Here is a 21,782-nt window from a genome sequence, read left to right as displayed (position 1 = left end):
AGGAGAAAATCAACCCCCCCCCAAAATATTTGTAAAAATATTCAGATTTCAATAAGATGCTTATATATAAAATATGCAAAAATCAGTATCACTCTTATGTACTAAAAATGGCCAATTAGAAGATGTAATTTAAAAGATCACTCACACTAGAGAATACTTAAGAATCAGTGGGAGAAAAATGTTCTATTCAATAAATGGTATTGGGAAAACTGGTAGAACATACAGGAAAAAATCGGATCAGTACCATTCTTCCTAGACATGAATGAATTCCAAATGAATTTGAGAGTTAAATGCAAAAACTAAACATTTTTCAAGCTCTAGGAGAAATGATGTAAGATTTTTTTAAATTTTTTTTTCATTTTATTTGAGAGAGAGAGAGAGAGAGAGAGCATGCATGAGCGGGGGGGGGGGGGGGGGGGAGGAGCAGAGAGAAGGAGAGGGAGAATCCCAAGCAGGCTCCAAGCTGAGTGTGGAGCCCAATGTGGGGCTTGATCCCATGATCCTGGGACGTGAGCCAAAATGAAGAGTCAGACATTCAACCGACTACGCCACCCAGATGCCCCTATGTAAGGATGTTTTTATAATCTAAGGATTAATGAAATTTTTTATATGCATAATACTGAAGGCAGAAGCCATATAGCAATAGCAGCTGACATTGACCAGCTTGCTATATACCAAACATACATTATCTTATTTATTGTCATATCATTTTAATGTCAGTTTTCCTTTTACACAGAAAAAAGGGGGCCTTAGAGAGATTAAGTAACGGTCACAGCAGTGTTTACAGTCAATCCTTATTCACAACTCCTCATGTGTTAATTCACCTACTTGCCAAAATGTATCTGTAACCCTCAAACCCAAATCAAGACTCAAGGTGCCTTCACAGTCATTCACAGACATGTACAAAATGACAATTTTGATTCACCCAACACACACATTCCCAGCTGAGGTCAACACTCTGCCTTCCTATTTCAGCTCTTATATTTTAAACAAGTATCCTTTTCAAGATCTATTTGCTGCCCCATTTTTCACATTTTTCTGCTTTTTGCTGGTGATTTCACAGTTTAAAATGGCCCCAAACCACAGTACTGAAGTACTACCTAGTGTTCCTAAGCGTAAGAATGCTATGATGTGCATTTTGAAGACAATACATTCATGCCCAAGTTATAGTGCTGTAGGCCATGAGCTTAATGTTAATGAATCAACAATATATATTAAATAAGTATCTTTAAATAAAAACACACAAAAACAAGGTTGTGTATGAATCAGTTGGTGAAAATGTGACCAGAGGCTCATAGAAATCTAACTCTATATTTCCTCTAGGAACAAAGCGTTGGTGTTTGATCAGTGTTTGCAAAGACTTTGTAGAATATCACAAATAACTAGAATCAGCTGTTAAAAAAATTACAGTGCCAGGATTAAAATCCAGGCACGTCTGATCCCAGAGAACATACTACCAAACACTGTGTCATCCTCATTCTGTACAAAGGAAACAACAGATAGGTTTGACTACATAAGTCGAAACATAAAGGACAAACTGGGTAAAAAAATATGGGTAAAATATATTACAAAGGATTTACTGACTTTAATAAAGATTTCTTCAAATCAAATGAAGAAGAGGAATTCTAAAATAGATAAAACTGAGCAAAGGATCGGACAGATAATTCATACACATACCCACACATATACACACACAAATTAGTAATGAGATATAAGAAAAGTATTTGATCTCCCTAGTAATCAAAGAAATAAAAATAATTATAAAATGCTGTTTTTCAAACCTATCTATACATTTGGCAAAGACTAAAAAGAATTATATCACCCAGCATTAGTATGAATGCGCACAGAGGCCGATGATGTAATATATTTTACGAAAATCTGGTGGTATGTATCAATATGTTAATGCTATTAATAAATTCTGAACCTGAAATTTCAGCTCTGGTTATTTACACTGTGAAAGTATTTAGGCATCAGTAATGGGTAATGAACATAAATGAAAAAAATTCTTGCGATGCTGTATATATATTATCCCAAATCTGAATAGTAGGGGAAGTAAGTATATTTATATGTATTGATACAATGTAATAGTGTGCAGCCACTAAACAAAGATGAAGTTCTGCATTTACTGGTGTGGAAAGATACCGAACACATATACTGTGGCGGATATAGTTTGATCCCATTTGTGTGTGCTTGTATACATATGGATAAAAACAGCCTGCTTATAAGAGATCAGATTTAGAGATTAGTTGAAGGGCTCAGTTCTGAGGACAATATTAAAGAAGATTTCATTGGGTCTCATAACTCAACTTTAAATTTTTCCCACTGAGTATTTCTTGCAATTATAGGACAAAGATGTACAGTGCTGTCCCACTGAGAAGCAGTGATGAAGCTGAAAGGCGTGTGAGGCCTGGGAAGGGGCTGTGTCACAAGTACTGGCATCAGTCACCTGACTATCTGTTTCAAATAGAGGGTGCGGTCATCTGTTCAGAATTCCTGAAGTTTGATACCACTAGATTTGGGAAAAGAGGCCATGATGAGATACAGCATCACTGTCAGAGACTTACAAGAAACGAGAAGATGAGAGTTGAGAACAAACAGGGGTGGTTTGAGGCTAAACAGGAAAGAACGAGAAACCTGCACAGTTTGCGTTTCTTTTATGTTCACTTTCTGGCTTTTCTTTGATAAAGAGGTAGATGCTTCACACACTGCTAATGTCTGTAAGCATAAGATAACATACATATGGTACAAGATTAGACAGAAATGCTTGGAGATTGGCACCCGAGAAAAGGTACCATCAGCAAGAGAGTACATTCGTGATATCAGCAGTTTCTCTGATCCCCTGGTGTTTCACATTTGAGAATATCAGAATCCCAACAAGAATTCTGTGCAGGACAGTGAAATAGGCTCTGCCGAAAGAAGCAAAGGTCCCCTGAAGGCTTTAGTAAAGGCACCAGGCATTTGCACTTAAACACTGTAATCGGCAGCAATAATTCAATCCATATGGCACACAGGATAGCTTTCTCAACAGCATTTCTGACAGAAGCTAAGACAAAACAGGTAATGGCAGAAAGTTATTGTAGTAACAGAGAATGCCTCTGTGGATCAAGGGGAGTCATTTGTTCCACATGAAAAGAAACATAAACAAATGAGATGAACACACTTAATAATGCATGCAACTTATTATAATCCACTACTTAAAATATAATAAAATAGGGAAAATTATGTCAATATTTACCTTGTCTCTAAGTAGGAAAAGACTCCTTAAGCACAAAAGTAGTATGAGAAAACAAAAGAAAAATGTATCTATTTTATTAATTTATCAATATAATCTGCATATAAAAATTCATGAAAAAAATAAAAATAAAACCATAACTTGGGGGAAATCATTTTGCAAAAATTTGAAATATGTGCAAGATACTCATCATAGTGTTTATATCACTGAAAACAAATATGTTTTCTATGACAAAAATGTCAAACCTACAAATTTATAAATTTTCCTACAAGCATACAAGAATATTATGCAGCTATTAAAATTACGTTTTGGAAAAATGCCAATATAATGATCACATAATGTTGAGAGAATAAGAGAAAAAAATTATAAATCCTATTATTATAGATCTATTTACTCACAGGAAAAAAAATCTGAAAGTATATCACAATAATAGTAATACTTACTATTGTCTGTGCCAGACATTGTGTTGCTCTGTATTTTTTTTTTAATGTTTAATTACTTTGAGAGAGAGAGAGAGCTGGGGAGGCACAGAGGGAGAGAGAGGGAATCCCAAACAGGTTCTGCGCTGTCAGCCTGACATGGGGCTCAACCTCACAAACCATAAGAGCACGACCTGAGCCGAAATCAAGAGCCAGACGCTCAACCGACTGAGCCACCCAGGTGCCCCTGTGTTGCTCTTTAAATGTACTATGTCACCGAAGTTTCGTAACAAACCCATGAGACAGGTACCATCATCACTGCTATTTTTCAAAAGAGAAAACAGACACAGAGAGGTGAGGTCATATGCTCAGGGCCATATAGTTTGAACATGCAAAGTCCATCAAAGAACCCAGACAGTCTCCTGAGCTTATATGCTATCGATCACCACAACCCCCTAAGATGTAAGTCTCCTCTGATTTTAAAGGCTCATAAATTAAGGTATCCAAATATGTTAGAAATAGAGGGGGAATTTTTTTTAATCTTTCCCATAATACTTGAGCAATTCTCACTATCAAACCTGAGAACATTCACTTGATATCTACAAGCTTGGAACCTCTGATCCACTCAACTTACAGGATATCAATAAGTGAAAATGAATGAAGATCCAGAATTCTTAGCTGCTGTTGCCTTCGTATATTCATCATTGCCCAAATAGATTTCTCTTAAAAGAGTAAATCTTTTGAGAAGTTTGAGGGTTTTTGTATGTTTTTTTCTAGAAGGCTATTGCATATCTTTTGAGTATGGATCCAAGCTATTTTGGTCTCTGTTCTTCCCATTATTTATTCTCATTCAAATGAAAATTTAAATACAAACTAGCTACCCATTCATCAAAATTGCTTCAAATTTATTTATGGTTCAGCAAAGAAGAGCTTCTGGGAATAAGAGCTTAAAGTCTATTATAGTTTCTATTAATAATTGTAGTCACTAATTGCTATGAGAACTTTTTTGGATATGCTAACATATAGTTAAAGCAAAGCCAGTCCAACAGACTCCTATAAATAGCATTGTGTGGTCTCACAAAAGTCATGAGAATTTTGTAAGTTTGGAGGGTGGGAAAGTAGAGACACGGTTTTCAGATTTTTTAAACGTTGTTATCATGGACTCAAAAGGCCAAAATTTAGAAACTGTACTCACAAATTCTTTATACCTAATCCTCCCGATTACCTTAATTATTTTAGAATTACCACTTTTCTAAGGCAGTTTTAACTATAACTGAGATTAGACAGGGTTCCCAAGTGCTATTTTTGCTCACTGATTCATTAAATCAAAATGTTTAAAGTGCCTGCTATGTGCCAGGCACCATTCTAGGCACTGGAAATAAAGCAGCAAACTAAGCCAGCAAAAATCCCTGTCTTGCTGGAGCTTAAAGGCAATATGCTGATGGTACACAGAAAGCAAACAAGGTAAAAAACAAAATGTTAGATGATTAAAGCAGCTATGAAGAAAAACGAAGCAGTTCGGGGGATATGGAGTACCAGGGAGAGGAGGGGCCACAGTGGTAAAAAGCGTGGTGGGGAAGTCCTTACTGAGAAGGTAACATTTGAACAGGGACCTGAATCAGGAAGGGAGGAAGCATGGAAGTAGCTGGGGAACAGCATGCTAGATAGGGGAACAGCAAGTACAAAGGTTCTGAGAGGAGACTGAGTCCATATGTGTTTGAAGAACAGAAAAGAGGCTTTAATGGTTTCAGTGGAAAAGAAAGATACGAAGCCAGAGAAGTAACAGAGGAGCCAGGTGCTCTAGGGCCTTACAGGCCAGGCCAGGGACTTTCTTTCTCTTGGAGAGGCATAGGGAGCAACAAAACAGATGGACAGAATTATGATAGGATTTATCATTCAAATGTAGGTATCTTTGCTGGTGAAAATGCTAAGCTGATGGGACACTGGGACAACACAGGCAGACCACAGCTGTTCAGGCAACCTGGTGGAATGAACCAGTTGCCGTGGTTATGGAGCAGAGGACCGGCATGATTTTGGTTTGAGCTGGATCACTCTGGCTGCTGTTTAAAGATGAACATGAAGATTAGGAGCTGCCATAACCCAGGTGAGAGGTGGTGGCCATGGCAGCTTCTGGGTGTGTTCTAATGTAAAGCCAGCAGGACCCAGGGATGGATCAGAGGTGGGATGTAGAGAAAGAAGGTTTGGGGACTGAATGACTGTAAGACCTCAGCTGGCAGTAACGAAGTTGAGGAGACTCAAGGAGGAGCTATCCTGTGGGTGGCAGCATGAGGAGCACATGAGGTTGGAGATGCCAACAGACATCCAAGTGGAGATGGTGAATGGGGAGTAAGACACAGTTCAAAGAGTCGTGTGGGAGTCACCAACATGTAGATGGCCCTTAAAGCATCAGAATGGATGGCATCCTTAGGGAGACAGGGCAGATGAAAAAGAGAAAACGGTAAAGGACAGAGCCCTGAAGCCCTAGTAAAACAGAGTCTCAGGGAGGAGAGGAAGACACAAAAAAGGATGAGAAGGAGCAACCAGGGAGGTAAGGAGAAACTAGGAGAGGGTGAAATCCCAGTGGCCAAATGACAAAAGTGTGTCAAGGAGAAGGGGGTGATCAACTGTGATAAATGATGCTTTGGTCCTAGCAAGCTGAGAACTGAGAGATGCATTTTGACATGTTCCCAGTAAATAGAGGGATGGTGTGTCTATACTGATGCATGAAAGGAGAGGTATGCACTCATTAATTTACCTCTAATACTCCCTTGCAGGTCACTGAATTTAAGACCCCGAGGGGTATGAAGTGAAGAGGGGAATACACATCCCAGAGAAGCCAGGCTTCTTGTACAAAAGTAGGTAGTCTGTACCATACTGTGTAGCTTCTGGAAGAGAACTAGACATGTCCACAAAGCTACAAAAGCATGATAAGTCACTTTTAGACTAGATCTGCCCCTCCTCCCCCCTCCAAAAAAATCACTACACTCTTCACATCTGATGAGAGAGATGAACTTCTTCAGATGAAGGAGAAGAATGCTTCTCCACATGGCCTGTGTTATAAACATCACATTCACTAACCCAGAGGTCATTTCACATCTTTTATTCTTAAATGTATACACTGAATACTGTGGCAGCTATCTGTTATTTTGCCTGTCCTATTGCCCTCTCCCTCTTCTTTGGGGTAACAGCACCTCAATTTTCCTCTGGAAATTTATCCCTCCCACCCAACAGCCATCCAAGTGTGATGGCCAGACCCCAGGGAAGCCAATGAGACTTGTGGTCCCAGAACTAGAATTCAGTGATACAAGAAAGGAGAGGAGTTCAAGAGGATTCATCCTAATTGTGGGGCCAAAAGAGCCTCGAAATCAGAAAAAAAAAAAGAAGAAGAAAGAAAAGAAAAAAGCCAGAAAATCATGGTCCCTTTACCACCTTGATTCCTTTAGCAACTGACCACTTGACATACTATCATCATGTCTAACATCTGGATTTTCCTTCCATTATGCAACTTAACCCACCTTCCATTAATAAATTCCTTTAGCCCAGGTCAGCCAGAGCCAGTTTCTACACCTGGAAACCAGAATACGCTGGTATACCCACCACTTTCCAAATTCTGTGGTATCCAATAAAACTCATAAATTTTCAAGTCAGGTCCATTTTCCAACATAAGTAAAAATGAAGGTTTTTCTTTTTTATTTGCATCCAAGTTAGTTAACATATAGTGTAATAATGATTTCAGGAATAGAATTTAGTGATTCATCACTTACATGTAACACCAGTGCTCATCCCAACAAGTGTCCTCCTTAATGTGCATCATCTGTTTAGATTTCCCCCACCCAATACGCACCAGCAACCCTCAATTTGTTCTCTGAATTCAAGAGTCTCTCATGGTTTGTTTCCCTCTGTTTTTATTTGATTGTTTCCCTTCCCCTATGTTTATGTTTTGTTTCTTAAATTCCACATGATTGAAATCATATATTTGTCTTTCTCTATTTCACTTAGCAGAATACACTCTAGTTCCATCCGCATTGTTGCAAATGGCAAGATTTCATTCTTTTTGATCACCAAGTAATATTCCATTGTATATACATACCACATCTTCTTTATCCATTCATCAGTTGATGGACATTTGGGCTCATAAAAATGAAGGTTTAGAGGCCATTATTATATTGGCATAATATTCTAATAACCATTCTGATATTCTGATTGTAAATGTTTGTTTCACTGATGTTTCTAAGGAGTGCCATTCTTCTTATTCATTGGAAACATTTGTCTTTAATCAAAGTAGTGGATTTTTTTTTTAATTTTTTTTTTTCAACTTTTATTTATTTTTGGGACAGAGAGAGAGAGAGCATGAACGGGGGAGGGGCAGAGAGAGAGGGAGACACAGAATCGGAAGCAGGCTCCAGGCTCTGAGCCATCAGCCCAGAGCCTGATGCGGGGCTCGAACTCACAGACAGCGAGATCGTGACCTGGCTGAAGTCGGACGCTTAACCCAGCCACCAGGCGCCCCAGCAGTGGATTTTTTTAATGGCCGTTTCATCAGGACAGCAACCAAGCATGTGCCTCATTCAAGATTTCCTATTCTTTTTCTATTCTGCGGGGCTTCCATGGCTTTCGTTATTTTGTGGAAATGCTTGGGAACAACTAGTATAGAAGGGACAGGACAAACTTGTTTAGACAAGTCGTCATTCAGCCATTCAGGTCACATTAGTGAGTATTATTTTAATAATTGTGAAGAGCTTGATCTCTAGAGCATTTACATTTTACTTCAGCGAATATAGATAGGTGTCCCTTGGGTACTCATTAGTGATACCAATTTTGAATTTTCATTGACTGTAGTTTTCTGTATGTTTAAAATATTTCACAATTTATTTGGAATTGAAGTGTCTGCCTCACAGTTTCTGTTAAAAAGCTGACATAAGCCATCTGTTTGAGAGAAATATTCTCAAAGGTTTAATACCCACATCAGGGCAGATCACCAGGGGAAGCAGTCTTATGGCTTCCTACCCTACACTTTAGGCTCACAGATTCGCCTGCTAGACCTACAACTTGACACAGCTCACCAGGGAAGACTAATGGGAGAAACGGTCTGGTCTGTCCTACCTGAGAAAAGGAAATGTTTATATGTGGACCTTCTCTACATTTCTGATAATATCTTTAGAAAGGCTACCATCCTTTTGTTCAAGTCCGATGAGGCAAATGTTTCTCTCTTAGCGGAAGCATGGGCCTCCCTTCAGGCCCTCTGAGAATCTCAATGGGTTCCCTCTGATTTAGTTTCCATGAGGCGTCAGTGGATCTCAGTTTAGATCTGAAGGCAAACTTCGGGATAAACTATGATGATGGTAACAAATTAAGACATATTTGTATTACTAATGTAAGTACGAAGCAAGGGCAGCTTCTAGGCATTAGACACTGATGGTCTTGCAATCCCTCATGTGTCACACTCGCCTGGTTGCCACAAAGCCTAAGGCTGACCTCTGCCCTCTGTGAAAGGAGGTGAATTATTTGAGGGCAAGCACAGAGATGACCCTTGGCGGTTGCCCTTTTTTTCTTGTTCAAACAAGCACAACAGAAAGTGGTTTTTACAGACTGGATCCATGAATAAAAAACAATCCTCCAAAGCCAAGTGCAAAATAAACATTATGCCATTGGTGTCATTATCACCATGTATGCAGACCTGTGACTAGTGAGCAGGTTAGACACTGAAAGGAGCTCTGGGTTGTCACAAGGACTCAATATGTGCCACATCACTCAATTTTCCAGGCGGTCCCTGCAGACTAATAACACATAAAGGAATTTCCTGAAGAAAGAAATATATTACAAATACATGAACTTCAATCAAAATTTTTTGAAATGGCTCTCTTCCAAGAATTCTCCTCTTGTATTCCAGTTCTACTTAGGTTTTATTAGTGAGTCAGAGAATAAACTTCCTATTTACTTAAAAAACTTAATAAAAATTACACTCATCAAAATGTTAAAAATAAATCTGAACAAAATTTACAAATCATATTTATATATTTTTGTCATCATACTTTGAAGGCATGTTAACTCTTTCATGTCAACAGTATACTAAGTGATTATCTTTACTTTCTACTTTATCTGGAAGATAATGTCTTAGACAATGAATGTTTAGGACTTAAATTCTGACCTTGTTTGGCATAGATATCATCTTTCTGCTTCAGGTTTTCAGTCTTTTTTTAAGTTTATTTATTTATTTTTGAGAGACAGAGAGAGAGAAAGTGCAAGCAGGGGAGGGGCAGAAAGACAGAGTGAAAGAGAATCCCAAGCAGGCTCCACGCTGTCAGCAGAGAGCCTGACTTGAGGCTTGATCTCACAAACCATGAGATCATGACCTGAGCCGAAATCAAGAGCCAACCTGAGCTTAACTGACTGAGCCACCCAGGTGACCATCAATCTTTATTTTAAATAACAAAATTGGCTTTTACTTTTCTTTGTTTTTTCTTTCTTAAAATGTCTCTTATTATTTCATATTATCATCCCTTTCCTAAAATAAGTATCATTTCTATAAATAAATGCGTACCGGTTAGAAGCATGGATTCTGGAACAAGACTTTGCCTAATAGCTTTCAAATCTTGAGCAAAACACTTACCTCTCTGTGACTCAGTTTCTATGTCCAGAAAAAGAGGATAACAGTACCTAACTCATAAAGTTGAAGTGAAAATTACATATTACATGCCTAGCATACACTAAGTGCTACTTTAGGGTTTGCTATTAGTATTGTTGCTATTAATTTATTTCTAAGCCCTTGAGAGTTACCTTTTCTTATTTTTTGATAGTATCAGTGCTTGGAATGGAAATGTGAACCTCCTTTTTCTAAAAGAGACTAAAACCCATTAATTTCTGTATATTCTTCCATCACAAACACTGGACATATAATATTTTTTTGCAATATGAGAATGCAGGAAGTGTTTATCTGAGAAAAGGAAATATGAAAAGAACTGGAACTATGATCATAGGATATTTCAACATTCATAACAAAGGTGGCCTAAACAAAAAGATTACATGTTCCCGAAGGTAAGACTGAGATGCCTGTTTCCTCTGTCAATATGTAGCAAGCAAGAGAAATGACAATGTTGGATTTGGTCCTAGAGGCTGAGCCAGACATAACAAACAAGGTTAAGGCTGGGGCAGAGCTCACATTCACGACCATGTCACACATCTAAGTATTTGAAACATCAACAGGATTTACATATGGTGATGCTGCATTTTAGACAGAAAGGATCATCAGGAAACAAAGTTTGGTGAAGGAAACTAGCATAAACTGTCAGTTATAAGAAACTTCAGAAATTGGAGGTCGGGGACAGATGACTTTCTCAAAGCATTACTAAAAAGTCAACATGAAATGCACTATTTTTGCTACTTGCCAAAGTAGCACACCTTAAGGGATATTTTTAAAATGTATTATCAGAAGTGTCTTAGGAAACACCCTACTTCCAACACAGTGGCCAAAAACAATTCTACAGGAGGATGAGAGCAATTCAGAGCTTGATATAAGAATTGTGACTGACCTTAAAGAGAATGTAAGCTGGGTCATCTGGGCATTCAGAAGAAATAATTAGGACTACATTCACCTGCACGTAACAGGAAACTGATTAAGTTTTCTTAAGGTACAAGAAATTCAGAAGAGGTATTCCAGGGCTGGGACAGCTGCTCAAAGGTACAAATAAAGACCAAGGCTCCCTCTAAACTCCCATCCTCAAGGTCACAAGATGGCTGTACCACACCCTGGCTAGAAGAAATGGCTAAGAGTAGAGCAAAAAGCAAGTATTTGCTGAATCTTTTAAAAAATCATCTTTATCAATTTTATCAATAATCTTTCTAAAGATACCACCCAGTAGACTTCCACTTCATCCCACTAAACTTTACAGCAAGGGAGCCTTGAAGGTATTTTTAACTGGACACATAGTTGTTCTCAACAAAACCAGTTAGTAAGAAAGGGAGTTTCAGTAACGAAGAGGTAGACAACAGGCAGTGTATGTAACACAATGATACATTATGCAATCTAGGGGCAGGACAATCTTCCTCCAATACTGTCTAGGGAAGAAGATGTCAACCTGCCCAGCTGACATGAGTTGGTTTAGAGAAGCTTTCCTACAGGCTGGAATCTGCCATTGTGAACATCTAACTCTAAGCTCCCCGACAACCTGCTAATAGTCATTTGCCAACCATAAAAATCTTGCTCCTGTGGACAGACAGAATGCACTGGACAGGCAAAGCCTTTATCCTGACAAGTATATTTTGTATTATAAATGAACTGACCTTCCACTTTACCATCTAACCACTTGTGGATCTCAGTTTCCTCAATCAGTCCCTGAGGACCTGGTGAACTCTGGATTCACTATCAAAACTAATCTCTCTCAGTTCTAGTTTGGCTGAAATAGTTTTGTATTTCAAAACAGGGGCTTGTAGACATATGTATCATAGGATTTGACAAAATATATTAAACTGATGTCAATATTTACTTATCTTGGCATCTTTCCCAGACTTACACTTAAATATACAAAATTTGGTTGTTATGATCCTCAAGTAAGGAAAATAATCAACTTAGGAACAGGAAGGTTTGAATTAGGAATTGGATAAATTAATAAAAGTTTTGGGTGGACTAGAACCTCACTAATTAACCCTTAATTCTATGCAAGTCATACATTTATTCTGGCTGGGAAGCACTTTCTGATCATACATATTTGGTGATGAGTTGATTTTTTTTTTTTTACTTTTGTGACTCTCCTTAATAACTCAATTTAAAACTTCTCTTGAAATGTACCGTATATTGACAAAGCACAAAATGAACATGCATGGGTAAATGGCTATCTATATACACAATCCTTCAAATACTCTTATCTAATGTTGGGTGATTATACCAGATGATAATAGCTACTATATAATAAGCACCTACTGTGTGGCAGGTACTTTATATGCATAACCTTATTTGATGACAGCAACCCTGAAAATGAATATTATTATTTCATACATCAGAATGAGGAAACTGAGGCTTGGGGATGATAGAGAATTGCCGAAGGCACATGACAAATAAGTGGCAGAGAAAGGATATACACCTGGCTCTCTCTGCTGCCAAAGCTTGAACTCTTTCTCATACATACATGACTGTGCTCCCCGGACTGCTCTTTTTAGTGTGAATAACACTGAACCAAGCCAAGAAATCTTTGAAGTTTTGAGCTGAAATAGACAATGGCACAAAACAGTAAAATAGATCTTGTTCAAGAAAGATTATGGTACTTACCCCAGAGCAATACATCTCCCTTCTTAATTCCCAGTCTAGTGTTTGCCTTAAACCAAGGCCCCCATCCCCTTTTTGACCTGTTTTTTGAGAGCCAGAAACCAGTAAGATGGCATCATTATTTCATATCCACACAACTACAGTTAAGAGCCTTGGCAGAGAGACCAGCAAGTAAATGAGATGACTGGAGGTGACCGAGGTGATGATAAAGTCCTTCATCAGTTTACTAGAAGAGATTCTATGCACTCAAGCATTCAGACGTCTCCAAATTGAGCTATCTTTTAGATTCAAGCTAATTCAGTATGCCATTTTCTAATTTCTATAACTACCCCTTGTGTGTACATATATGTTTCTGTGTGCAAACTTTCGAATCTGCAGTTTGACCAACTAAGTCACGGTGAAGAAAGCAGCCAACTCAGAATTAAACAGCTACAGGCCTGGGGGTGCCTGGGTGGCTCAGTCAGTTAAGCATCCTGCTCTTAATCTCAGCCTGGGTCTTGACCTCAAGGTTTTGAGTTCAAGCTCTGCGCTGGGCTCCAAGCTGGCTGCGAAGACTACTTTAAAATAATTTTAAAATAATAAAATGAGGGGCGCCCAGGTGGCTGGGTCGGTTGGGCATCCGACTTCGGCTTAGGTCATGATCTCAGGGTCCATGAGTTCGAGCCCTGCGTCGGGCTCTGTGCTGACCGCTCAGAGCCTGGAGCCTGTTTCGGATTCTGTGTCTCCCTCTCTCTCTGACCCTCCCCCGTTCATGCTCTGTCTCTCTCTGTCTCAAAAATAAATAAATGTTAAAAAAAAATTTTTTTTTAATTAAAAAAATACGGGGCGCCTGGGTGGCGCAGTCGGTTAAGCGTCCGACTTCAGCCAGGTCACGATCTCGCGGTCCGGGAGTTCGAGCCCCGCGTTGGGCTCTGGGCTGATGGCTTGGAGCCTGGAGCCTGCTTCCGATTCTGTGTCTCCCTCTCTCTCTCTGCCCCTCCCCCGTTCATGCTCTGTCTCTCTCTGTCCCAAAAATAAATAAACATTGAAAAAAAAAATTTTAATTACAAGTTCCTTTGGTGAAAATCCACAGATGGGTTTAAAAAAATAATAATAATAATAAAATGAAAACAATAAAAAATAAATAGCTACAGGTTTGAAAGTTCTTCTGAGAGATTTTACAGTGTAGGAGGAAGGGTCCACTTTTCTTTTAGGAATAATTAACCGATAACTTTTTAAAAGGGCAAGTGCATGTCACAGAAAAAATAACATTAAATTTTTAAAAGAATAATATAAAAAGCCTACTCGTCCACTTCTATGCTTGCAAATATCCAATGAGAAAAATAATGGATATAAATGTACTGATGTTTTTCATGTTACAGTCAAAGGAGAGAAAAAATAGAGATGGTGACAAAAAATCTGAAGGGGAGAAGGAAAAAGAGAAAAAATAGAAAGAACAGAAGAGAAATGTAACACAGAAAAAGGGAAGGAAGAGGAGAGAGAAGGCAAGTACCTGTGATGTGGTAGAAGGAAGAATGAGAGGAAAGACAATGAGAAACCATAGGAGGAGGAAGAAAGGGACCAAGGAAGAGAGCAGGTGAGATATAGATGGAAGGAGAGTGGACAGAGCAGGAAGGGCAGAGAAAGTGGATTCTGAGATGTACACTCATCACTGATTGGTTAACTATGATCACACCTCCATGTCACTTAGTATCTGGGCACCAGCATACATCAGTGGCAAACAATCTTGGGTTTTATAGTTGCAAAGAATCCTTTAATCAATAACGTTTAATTTATTCTGTTTTCCAAATAAAGTTTTCTTTTTCTCAGGAAAGATAATTTAGTATCAAAAGATAACCATGGTTTTCAGTGTTTACTCTGAAACATTAGACTTCCTATAACTCTCTTCATGGCATTCAAAACTATCTAATTACCTTCGCTTTGGTTTTTTGAGTGATTAGAGCTGCCTTAAGCCACAAAGCAACACCCGTATATTTGTACTGATCCTTCGGCACACACCCACATCTCGTTGCTATATTGGTTCCTACATGGGGTTGAATAAAGAAGGAAAAAAACATGTATAGTTTTAGCAAAGCATACACTTTAGAAATAATTGGTTAACCCATAGGCACAGCATTCAACCCTTTAGAAGCTCTGCCTTCAGTGAGATGGGGCATAGCAGGTACCATGGCGAAAATTACTCTCTGAGCTACACAATTAAAACCAAAGAGAGATCACCTCAGGAATTACCTGACAGCCAAGAACATATATACTTTTAAATATACCATTCCTGTGTTTGGACAGTCATTATGAAATCTTCATATTTGAGATTTCAATGCCAATTTCTGAAAATGTGTTTTTAATACTTTTTTTGCTTAAACTTGATAAGAATGGTATTACACAGTTTGGTTATTTAATAAATGATTCTAAAGTTGATGAGGTGGGTTAATCATCCAAATGTTTCCTGAAACCAAAATATTTAGATAAATGAATTTCTCTTTTTATATGTGCTGTGTCTTTACTCAGACGAAGCCTAAGCCATTTCTCTTTGTTCATAGTGAACCTGCCATTCTAACAAAATGCATTCCACCTTCCTTCTCTTGCTGACAGAGGGTAGGGCCATCCATTTTTGCTATTTCTATATTACATAAAGAACTTAAAATTTCTTTAAGAACTTTACATTTTGTGTGAAAATACGTACAATTTTTTTAAATGCCAATGTTCAAAAAGTACTGATTACTCAATTTATATATGCTTTTCAAATGTAAAGCCTATTTGAAATACTAAGGGTTCAATGCATCAGCAACTATTTGTGAACATTAAAGCCATAGTAAGTGCCATTTGACATAATCAGAAGAACAATTCTGATTATTGCAACACATTCTAAATAAATTGATCATATAAGGTTCCCAGGTTGTTCTATAAAGTTGATCAATTCCAGAGAGGGAAAAAATAAATCAAAAATGGCTCTTAAATGTATTCTTTTGAATGAAACTAATTCATGAAAAAATTTGAAAGTCAATAGTATGGAACTTTAAAGTCTTGTTACAATCACATATCATCTACTTTTTAAAGGTGAAAAGAAAAAATTATGGGAATAAGACAGTTCTATAAAAAACATATGATTATAATGATACAACTTTATTTTATTCTTTAGTGTTTTTAATGAAAATAAAATAATAGTTTAAAGAAGCACAAAAATTGGAGGGAAGTACTCTAATTAAATAATTTCTGGTAATGAAGAAGGAATATCTGCCTAAATGAGATGTTTTCAATTATGAGCCTATAACTTGATTTAAGTCTTGATTTTTTAACCTCTCATAGGGAAACACACTAAAGCAAGATTTATGTGATTTATGAAACAATCTGAACCACCTCACTAAAAAATGTTTGAAATGAATTGTACAGTGAGATGAAATATATAACAAGTAAAGCAAAATGCTTTAAAATGGTCAATTTTCACAGTCACATACAAATAGGACACAGCTGCAGTTCACTTTTAAATTGCACTTAACAAATGATCCTAACAGTTTAAGTATGCTGATTCTGAAATCTGAGACAAGTAAAGGACAAATAACCACAAACCTGATCGACAACACAGTTACCTTACCAATATCACGTTACTTTAATTCAAATGATAAAATCATTCCCTTGAAAGGAATTTAATCTGGAGTATATTACCAAAAACTACGTCTGACATATATATCATTCCTATATTTGAAAGGTCATTATACTGCACTGCCATTGAATAGTGATTTTTAAATAGCAACCAGTTGATCCCAGAACACATATATTTATAATAGTAAAACTGGCTATTGTTATGACAAAGTGGTCTTTCTCCAATTATATCTTTTCTTAGGTAAATGCTCAGTTTTAGCAGGAAATGACTTTCCCAATCACCCCACAATATGATTAAATAAATAATGGAATGGAAATGTAGCATGAAAGAACCACCAACAGTGATACTGGATTTAAAAATACAATAAAATCCCCCTTCTAAAGCATTATACCACACTGTAAATTCAGTTCTGCTTAAGACAATTTTTTTTCCCCCTCAATCAATAATTTAGAACATTTTTTCACTGTTGAGGGAAGATTTGCCCCACCTTATGCATCCTTAAAGAACAGGGATTCTAGTCTATTTCAGGATTCAGATAAAATGTCTTACTCAAGCTCAGGCACTTTCCACAGACTCATTTACTTATGTTTGGCTTTCATAGTTGCTTTTTCTAATATCTCACCTCTCTTCTCTGAGGGTAACTGAGTAAGCCAATCTTATGAGTAGGTAGGTTCTTATTTACACGACTTCAATGATTTCTAAAAGTCTTTCTATCCCAAAATATAGTAACTGCCTGGTTAGTGATGCTAAAATTCTTCAAAACAAAATAAAAAAAGGGAAACATCTTTCTACCATTATAATTAAGACTGTGGGAGGATTCAATATTGATGAGTCATCCTTACTACAAATCAGTTGGGGGAGGAGTTATAAACAAAAAAGGATAGGTAGATACCTGAGGGTGAGAAGGAAGAAGAGGGATTATAGTAGGAAAGGGAAGGTGCAGACATCAACTCAACCTTTGCATGTTTCACAATACTGCCCTGGTCCACAGGAGGGGTGCAGGGAATCGCCAGGTGTGGCTGGGAAAGAGAAATGGCTTCTGACTAGACCATCTAGGTCCATCTAGGTTTCCATTTCCTATCTTCCCATTATTCACAACTTTCTACAAAAAAAAAAAAAAAAAAAAATCAGGTTTGATCCTGGAAACTGTGTTGTAGAAACTGACCATACTTTGGGACTTACGCAAAAACAGCAGATTCTAGGGGAAATAAAGTTTCTGTCCTGATACCTTTCTAATTCAACATGATGGATGTGAGACCTCTTTTTGTTGAGCTTCTGGAGTGTGGTATACTCATGCAAGGACACCATAGTTTATTGTGACTAACGATGCCGTCTCAAGAGAGTCGTAGACAACAGAATTTAAAAGATACAAGAAGATGAAAACAGAAGTACCAAGTGACACCCTTTAATAAAGAGATGAAAACTAGTAGAAATAACCAAGCACTCTTTACAGAGTTGTCAAAACTGCAAATACATGGATAAACTATCTAATGTTGGAAATAGATGACAACTGTTAGACATGCCAGTTTCAAATTCTTTAGTATTATTATATTTTTGTTTTTCAAAAGATTTTCAAAAAATCTTTAAAGAACGACAACACATACACAGACTCGTAATTTTGAACCACTTTTACACTAGACTGACATTTGCCTTTCCACTTCACATTCTGAGCTCTGTCACATAGCACAAGCCTCAGAGGGCAGCTGACATCATAGTCTGATCTACAGTAATGTTCTGTGTTAGGTGCCCTTGTACATATGACTTCTATCGCAATGCATTCTTTTAGGTAAAAAGTGACAACCATCAGCTGTATACAAACACCATTCCTCCAAATGAGGAGTCCAATGTAAATCATACAGAAGACTGATTTTTCCAGACATAATCGCTACCTTTAAAGACTGAGAAATCTCAAGCTAAGGTTTTACAGATTTATGAGCTTTAAAAAATGTTGGCTGAATGACCTTCTATTTTGGTCTCCTATAAAATGAGCCAACTGGAAATGTACAATAGGTTAAGTTTTCCTATGATCAGTTCAGTTCTTAAAGACACCATATAATTAACTTTAACATTATTTTTTTTAAGTCTAAAAGAGACACATGTAAGCCTCATTTCATTTTTAAACCATTCTTCTACCTGTAGAACATTTTACAGGGAAAAACTCTTACTGAAGGCCTGTAGCTAGAGCCAGCTTCAAAATCTAAATATTTGATAAAACAGGTAACAGGAATTTAAAATATGACATGAACAATTCTCAAAGTTTATAATAATTTGATATTCTTGAAGTTACTCAAGAATAAAATTTCTCTATCTTTACTGACGGTGCGGAAAAAGGGTAGAAATTGAGGCTTCCCCCACGATGTCCAACTTGAAGAATTACACTTTATTCTTACTCTATCTTTTCAGACTTAGGGATGCGATTATGGTCAGTCTTTGGCTGACTTATATTTGCCAGCTATCTAGCAAAAGCAAATGCTATGTCATATTTTAATATTTTTAAGTTTTCTACGATGGCACCTTACAAAGGATGAAGAAAACGGAAAAAAAAAAAAAAACCCACAAAACAGTAACAAGGCTTTGTTATCACATGGCCTTCCACTGCAACCTGGCAATTATACCTTTTAGCCTAGCTCTGGCTCACTTACCTACCACTCTCACTTAGAACTAATAACAGACAAGCCCCTTTGCTAAGGGTCACACCAAGTGACAGGCTCAATCAATCAGTCTGCAGGTTAGGTCTGGGTTGCCATCATACTGGCTGGTCTTTCCACTTAAAAGATTCTCACCACCTCAGAAAAAAACACCAGAACGTTATTGGGAAGAGAATAAGCTAAACACTTTCTTAAAGAAGGGACTAGTTACAGAAAATTAATTTTACAAAGTCTAAAATTCCAACGATTTAGACTCCTGGCTTTACAGACAAGGCTGCCACCATGCCACAAGAAAGTTGTAAAAAGCACTATTTTAAATCTCCAGAAAGCATTTATTTACGCAAAACATTTTAAAGCAGATCTGAAGGTGTTTTTAAAAAAAGAGAAAACTTAAGGATTCTCATCATTCTTACACGCATGTTTATCTGAAATGCCAGCTGCTGGGTGGATTATCTCCTGCTATGTCAATAACTGTTAGCCTACAAGACATCGAAACTATAATATGAGATTACTAGGCAATAGTTTCTATTTGATTGAGTATACGTATTTTTGCCTTGAAATTCTAATCAAATAAATGCCTGTCGTGGCTTAGAAGTTCCATGGAAGTGAAATGCTCAGAAGTGCCAGAGGAAATAACAGAAAATGGACAGTATCTTCTTTCCCCACATACACGACTAACTAGCTTAAAACAGTCCAAATACATGCACCATACAAAATTATATTTCTTGTAGCTAAATTTTACTTCCTCAGTAATTTTGATGAAGGACTCCATAATAATGATCCTCTTTTAAAAGGCATCTTTAAATTATAAGGGGCTTCCACAACCCTTACCTGGAAATTAAAGCTGTGCAGATAAAAGACAAAGTCATCAATACACAACAGAGACCACTTGGAAAAAAACAGCACGTTAAAAAGTAAAAGGAAATTTTTTTTTTAAACCCATCTTACGGACATTTTAAAGGACACCTTATGAAGAATAAAGAGCTGGAAGAAAGCCGCTCCATTTCAGGAGGGCTGTCTGACACTGGATGAAATGAGGGACCCCTGGCTGGCGAGCAGCGGGAACTTTGCAGCGGGCAGGCGACGGCGCGGGGCAGCCGGGGACCGGGGCGCGTCAATCTGTCACCAGCCCGTCCGCCAAGCCCCGCGCCAGCCCCAACGCCACCCTTCAGGGGGAACCGGGAGCAGGACAAAGGTCTGGAATCCAAGCACGGGGTTAGGGAAACAAGACGCGCGCATCCACTAAACGTGCCGGCTGCAAGGACAAGGAGTGAGGGGGAACGACGACAGCCCCCAATTCTCAGGCGTTTCCCACAAGAACCGGCTCATTACGAGCAGATGCGTGAAGGGAGTGTGTGGTGTGTGGCGAATAAATCCCAACTCGCTGCTCGATCCTCACTAACTTTGTTCTCTGGGTCCCTTCACAGAGCTCTAGGTTGAGGGAAGGGTTCTCTTGGCTCTCGTTTAAATGGCCCCTTGGAAGAAGGAAAGAGATAAAAAGCTGCGCTCGCGGGCGCACCGGGTCGGGCGGCGAGCGCGGAGCCGCTGTGGTACCTACCATGGTATTCTTGTCCCGGTACGTAGTAGGTGGGGTTGCCCGCAATGTGCAGAGAAATGAGCACCTCGCCCTGCTCCCCATCCCCTTCCAGCTCCCCGTGGTGGGTGCACAGGAAAAAGAAGGGCGAGAAGCGGGGGTAATAGCCCACCGCCGCACGCGCCCTCAGCGTCGCCCCCAGCAACAGCGCCAGGAGGAAAGTCCGCGGGGCCCAGCAACTGCGCTCCATGCCGCCGCCGCCGCCGCCGCCGCGCGCCGCGAGCGCCGCTCGCTCATTCAGTTTGGGAGGCGCCGGGACGGAGGAACCACGCGCAGGGAAGGCGAGAAGGCGGCGGACGGGAGCAGAGAGGACTCGAGAGGGGAGCTCCGCCGGGAAGTTCGGCGGGAGACCACGGCTCGCAAAGTTTCTTTGGGCCGGCGGAGAGCGGGCCCCGGGCTGCGGGCGCCGAGAGCGCGTCGGCCGCCGCCTCCGTGCGCTGCCGCCGCCGCCTCTGCGCGACGCCCCTCGGCCAGGCCTGGGAAAGCGCCCGCCCCCCTCCACACCTTCTTAAAGCCCCGGGCGCCGAGTCCCCCCCGCCGCCGCCACACGTGTCCCGGCCGCTCCCCCGCCCCCGCGCGCCGCGCCGCGCGCGCCCGCCCGGCCCCCGCCCTCTCGGCCTCGCTCGCCGGCACCTCGCGCGGCGCGGGGCGTACGCCTCCCGGGGCCCCCGCGCCTCAGCCCAGTTCCCACCCGGAAGGGCGGCGGGGGGGGGGCGAGGGCCGGAGGAGGGGGTTGGGCAGGGGGGGTGCTGTCGGGGGCCTCGGGGCCCGCCAATCTGCGGTAAGGGACGGAGAAACCTCGGAGAGAGAGAACCTCCCGCCGGCTGTCTGGAGGAGCACAAGGAGACGACCATCCCCTTTGGCCCTCAGATTTCCCTCTTTTTCCTGAGAGGAGGCGCGGGGTAAAGAGAGAGGTGGTGGGGCCGGCGCTAGCGCCGGCTTCTTTGTCTGAGCCGCCTGCGCCCCGCGCCCCTCGGGGCTCGCCCGCCTCGGAGCCCGGGCGGCCTGCACTTGTTCTGGGGATCCGCCCGC

The 21,782-nt window shown here is 39.8% G+C and overlaps 1 protein-coding gene across 3 annotated transcripts in view; it reads right to left on the bottom strand.

The window, feature by feature from the left end:
• The window catches only part of RELN (reelin), a 536,751-nt gene extending 515,527 nt beyond the window's left edge, over nt 1–21,224 (bottom strand). For all 3 annotated transcript variants that reach the window (XM_019825367.3, XM_019825368.3, XM_011280339.4), the window contains exon 1: nt 20,715–21,224. In XM_019825367.3, coding sequence (XP_019680926.3) covers nt 20,715–20,940 — 226 coding nt within the window. In that variant the 5' untranslated portion in view covers nt 20,941–21,224. The remainder of the gene's footprint in view (nt 1–20,714) is intronic.
• Between the last annotated feature and the right edge of the window lie 558 nt (nt 21,225–21,782).

This window comes from Felis catus, chromosome A2, assembly GCF_018350175.1.
Source record: "Felis catus isolate Fca126 chromosome A2, F.catus_Fca126_mat1.0, whole genome shotgun sequence".
NCBI lineage: Eukaryota > Metazoa > Chordata > Mammalia > Carnivora > Felidae > Felis > Felis catus.
The sequence above is the reverse complement of the archived record's forward strand: the minus strand, read 5'-3'. Positions and strand labels throughout refer to the sequence as shown.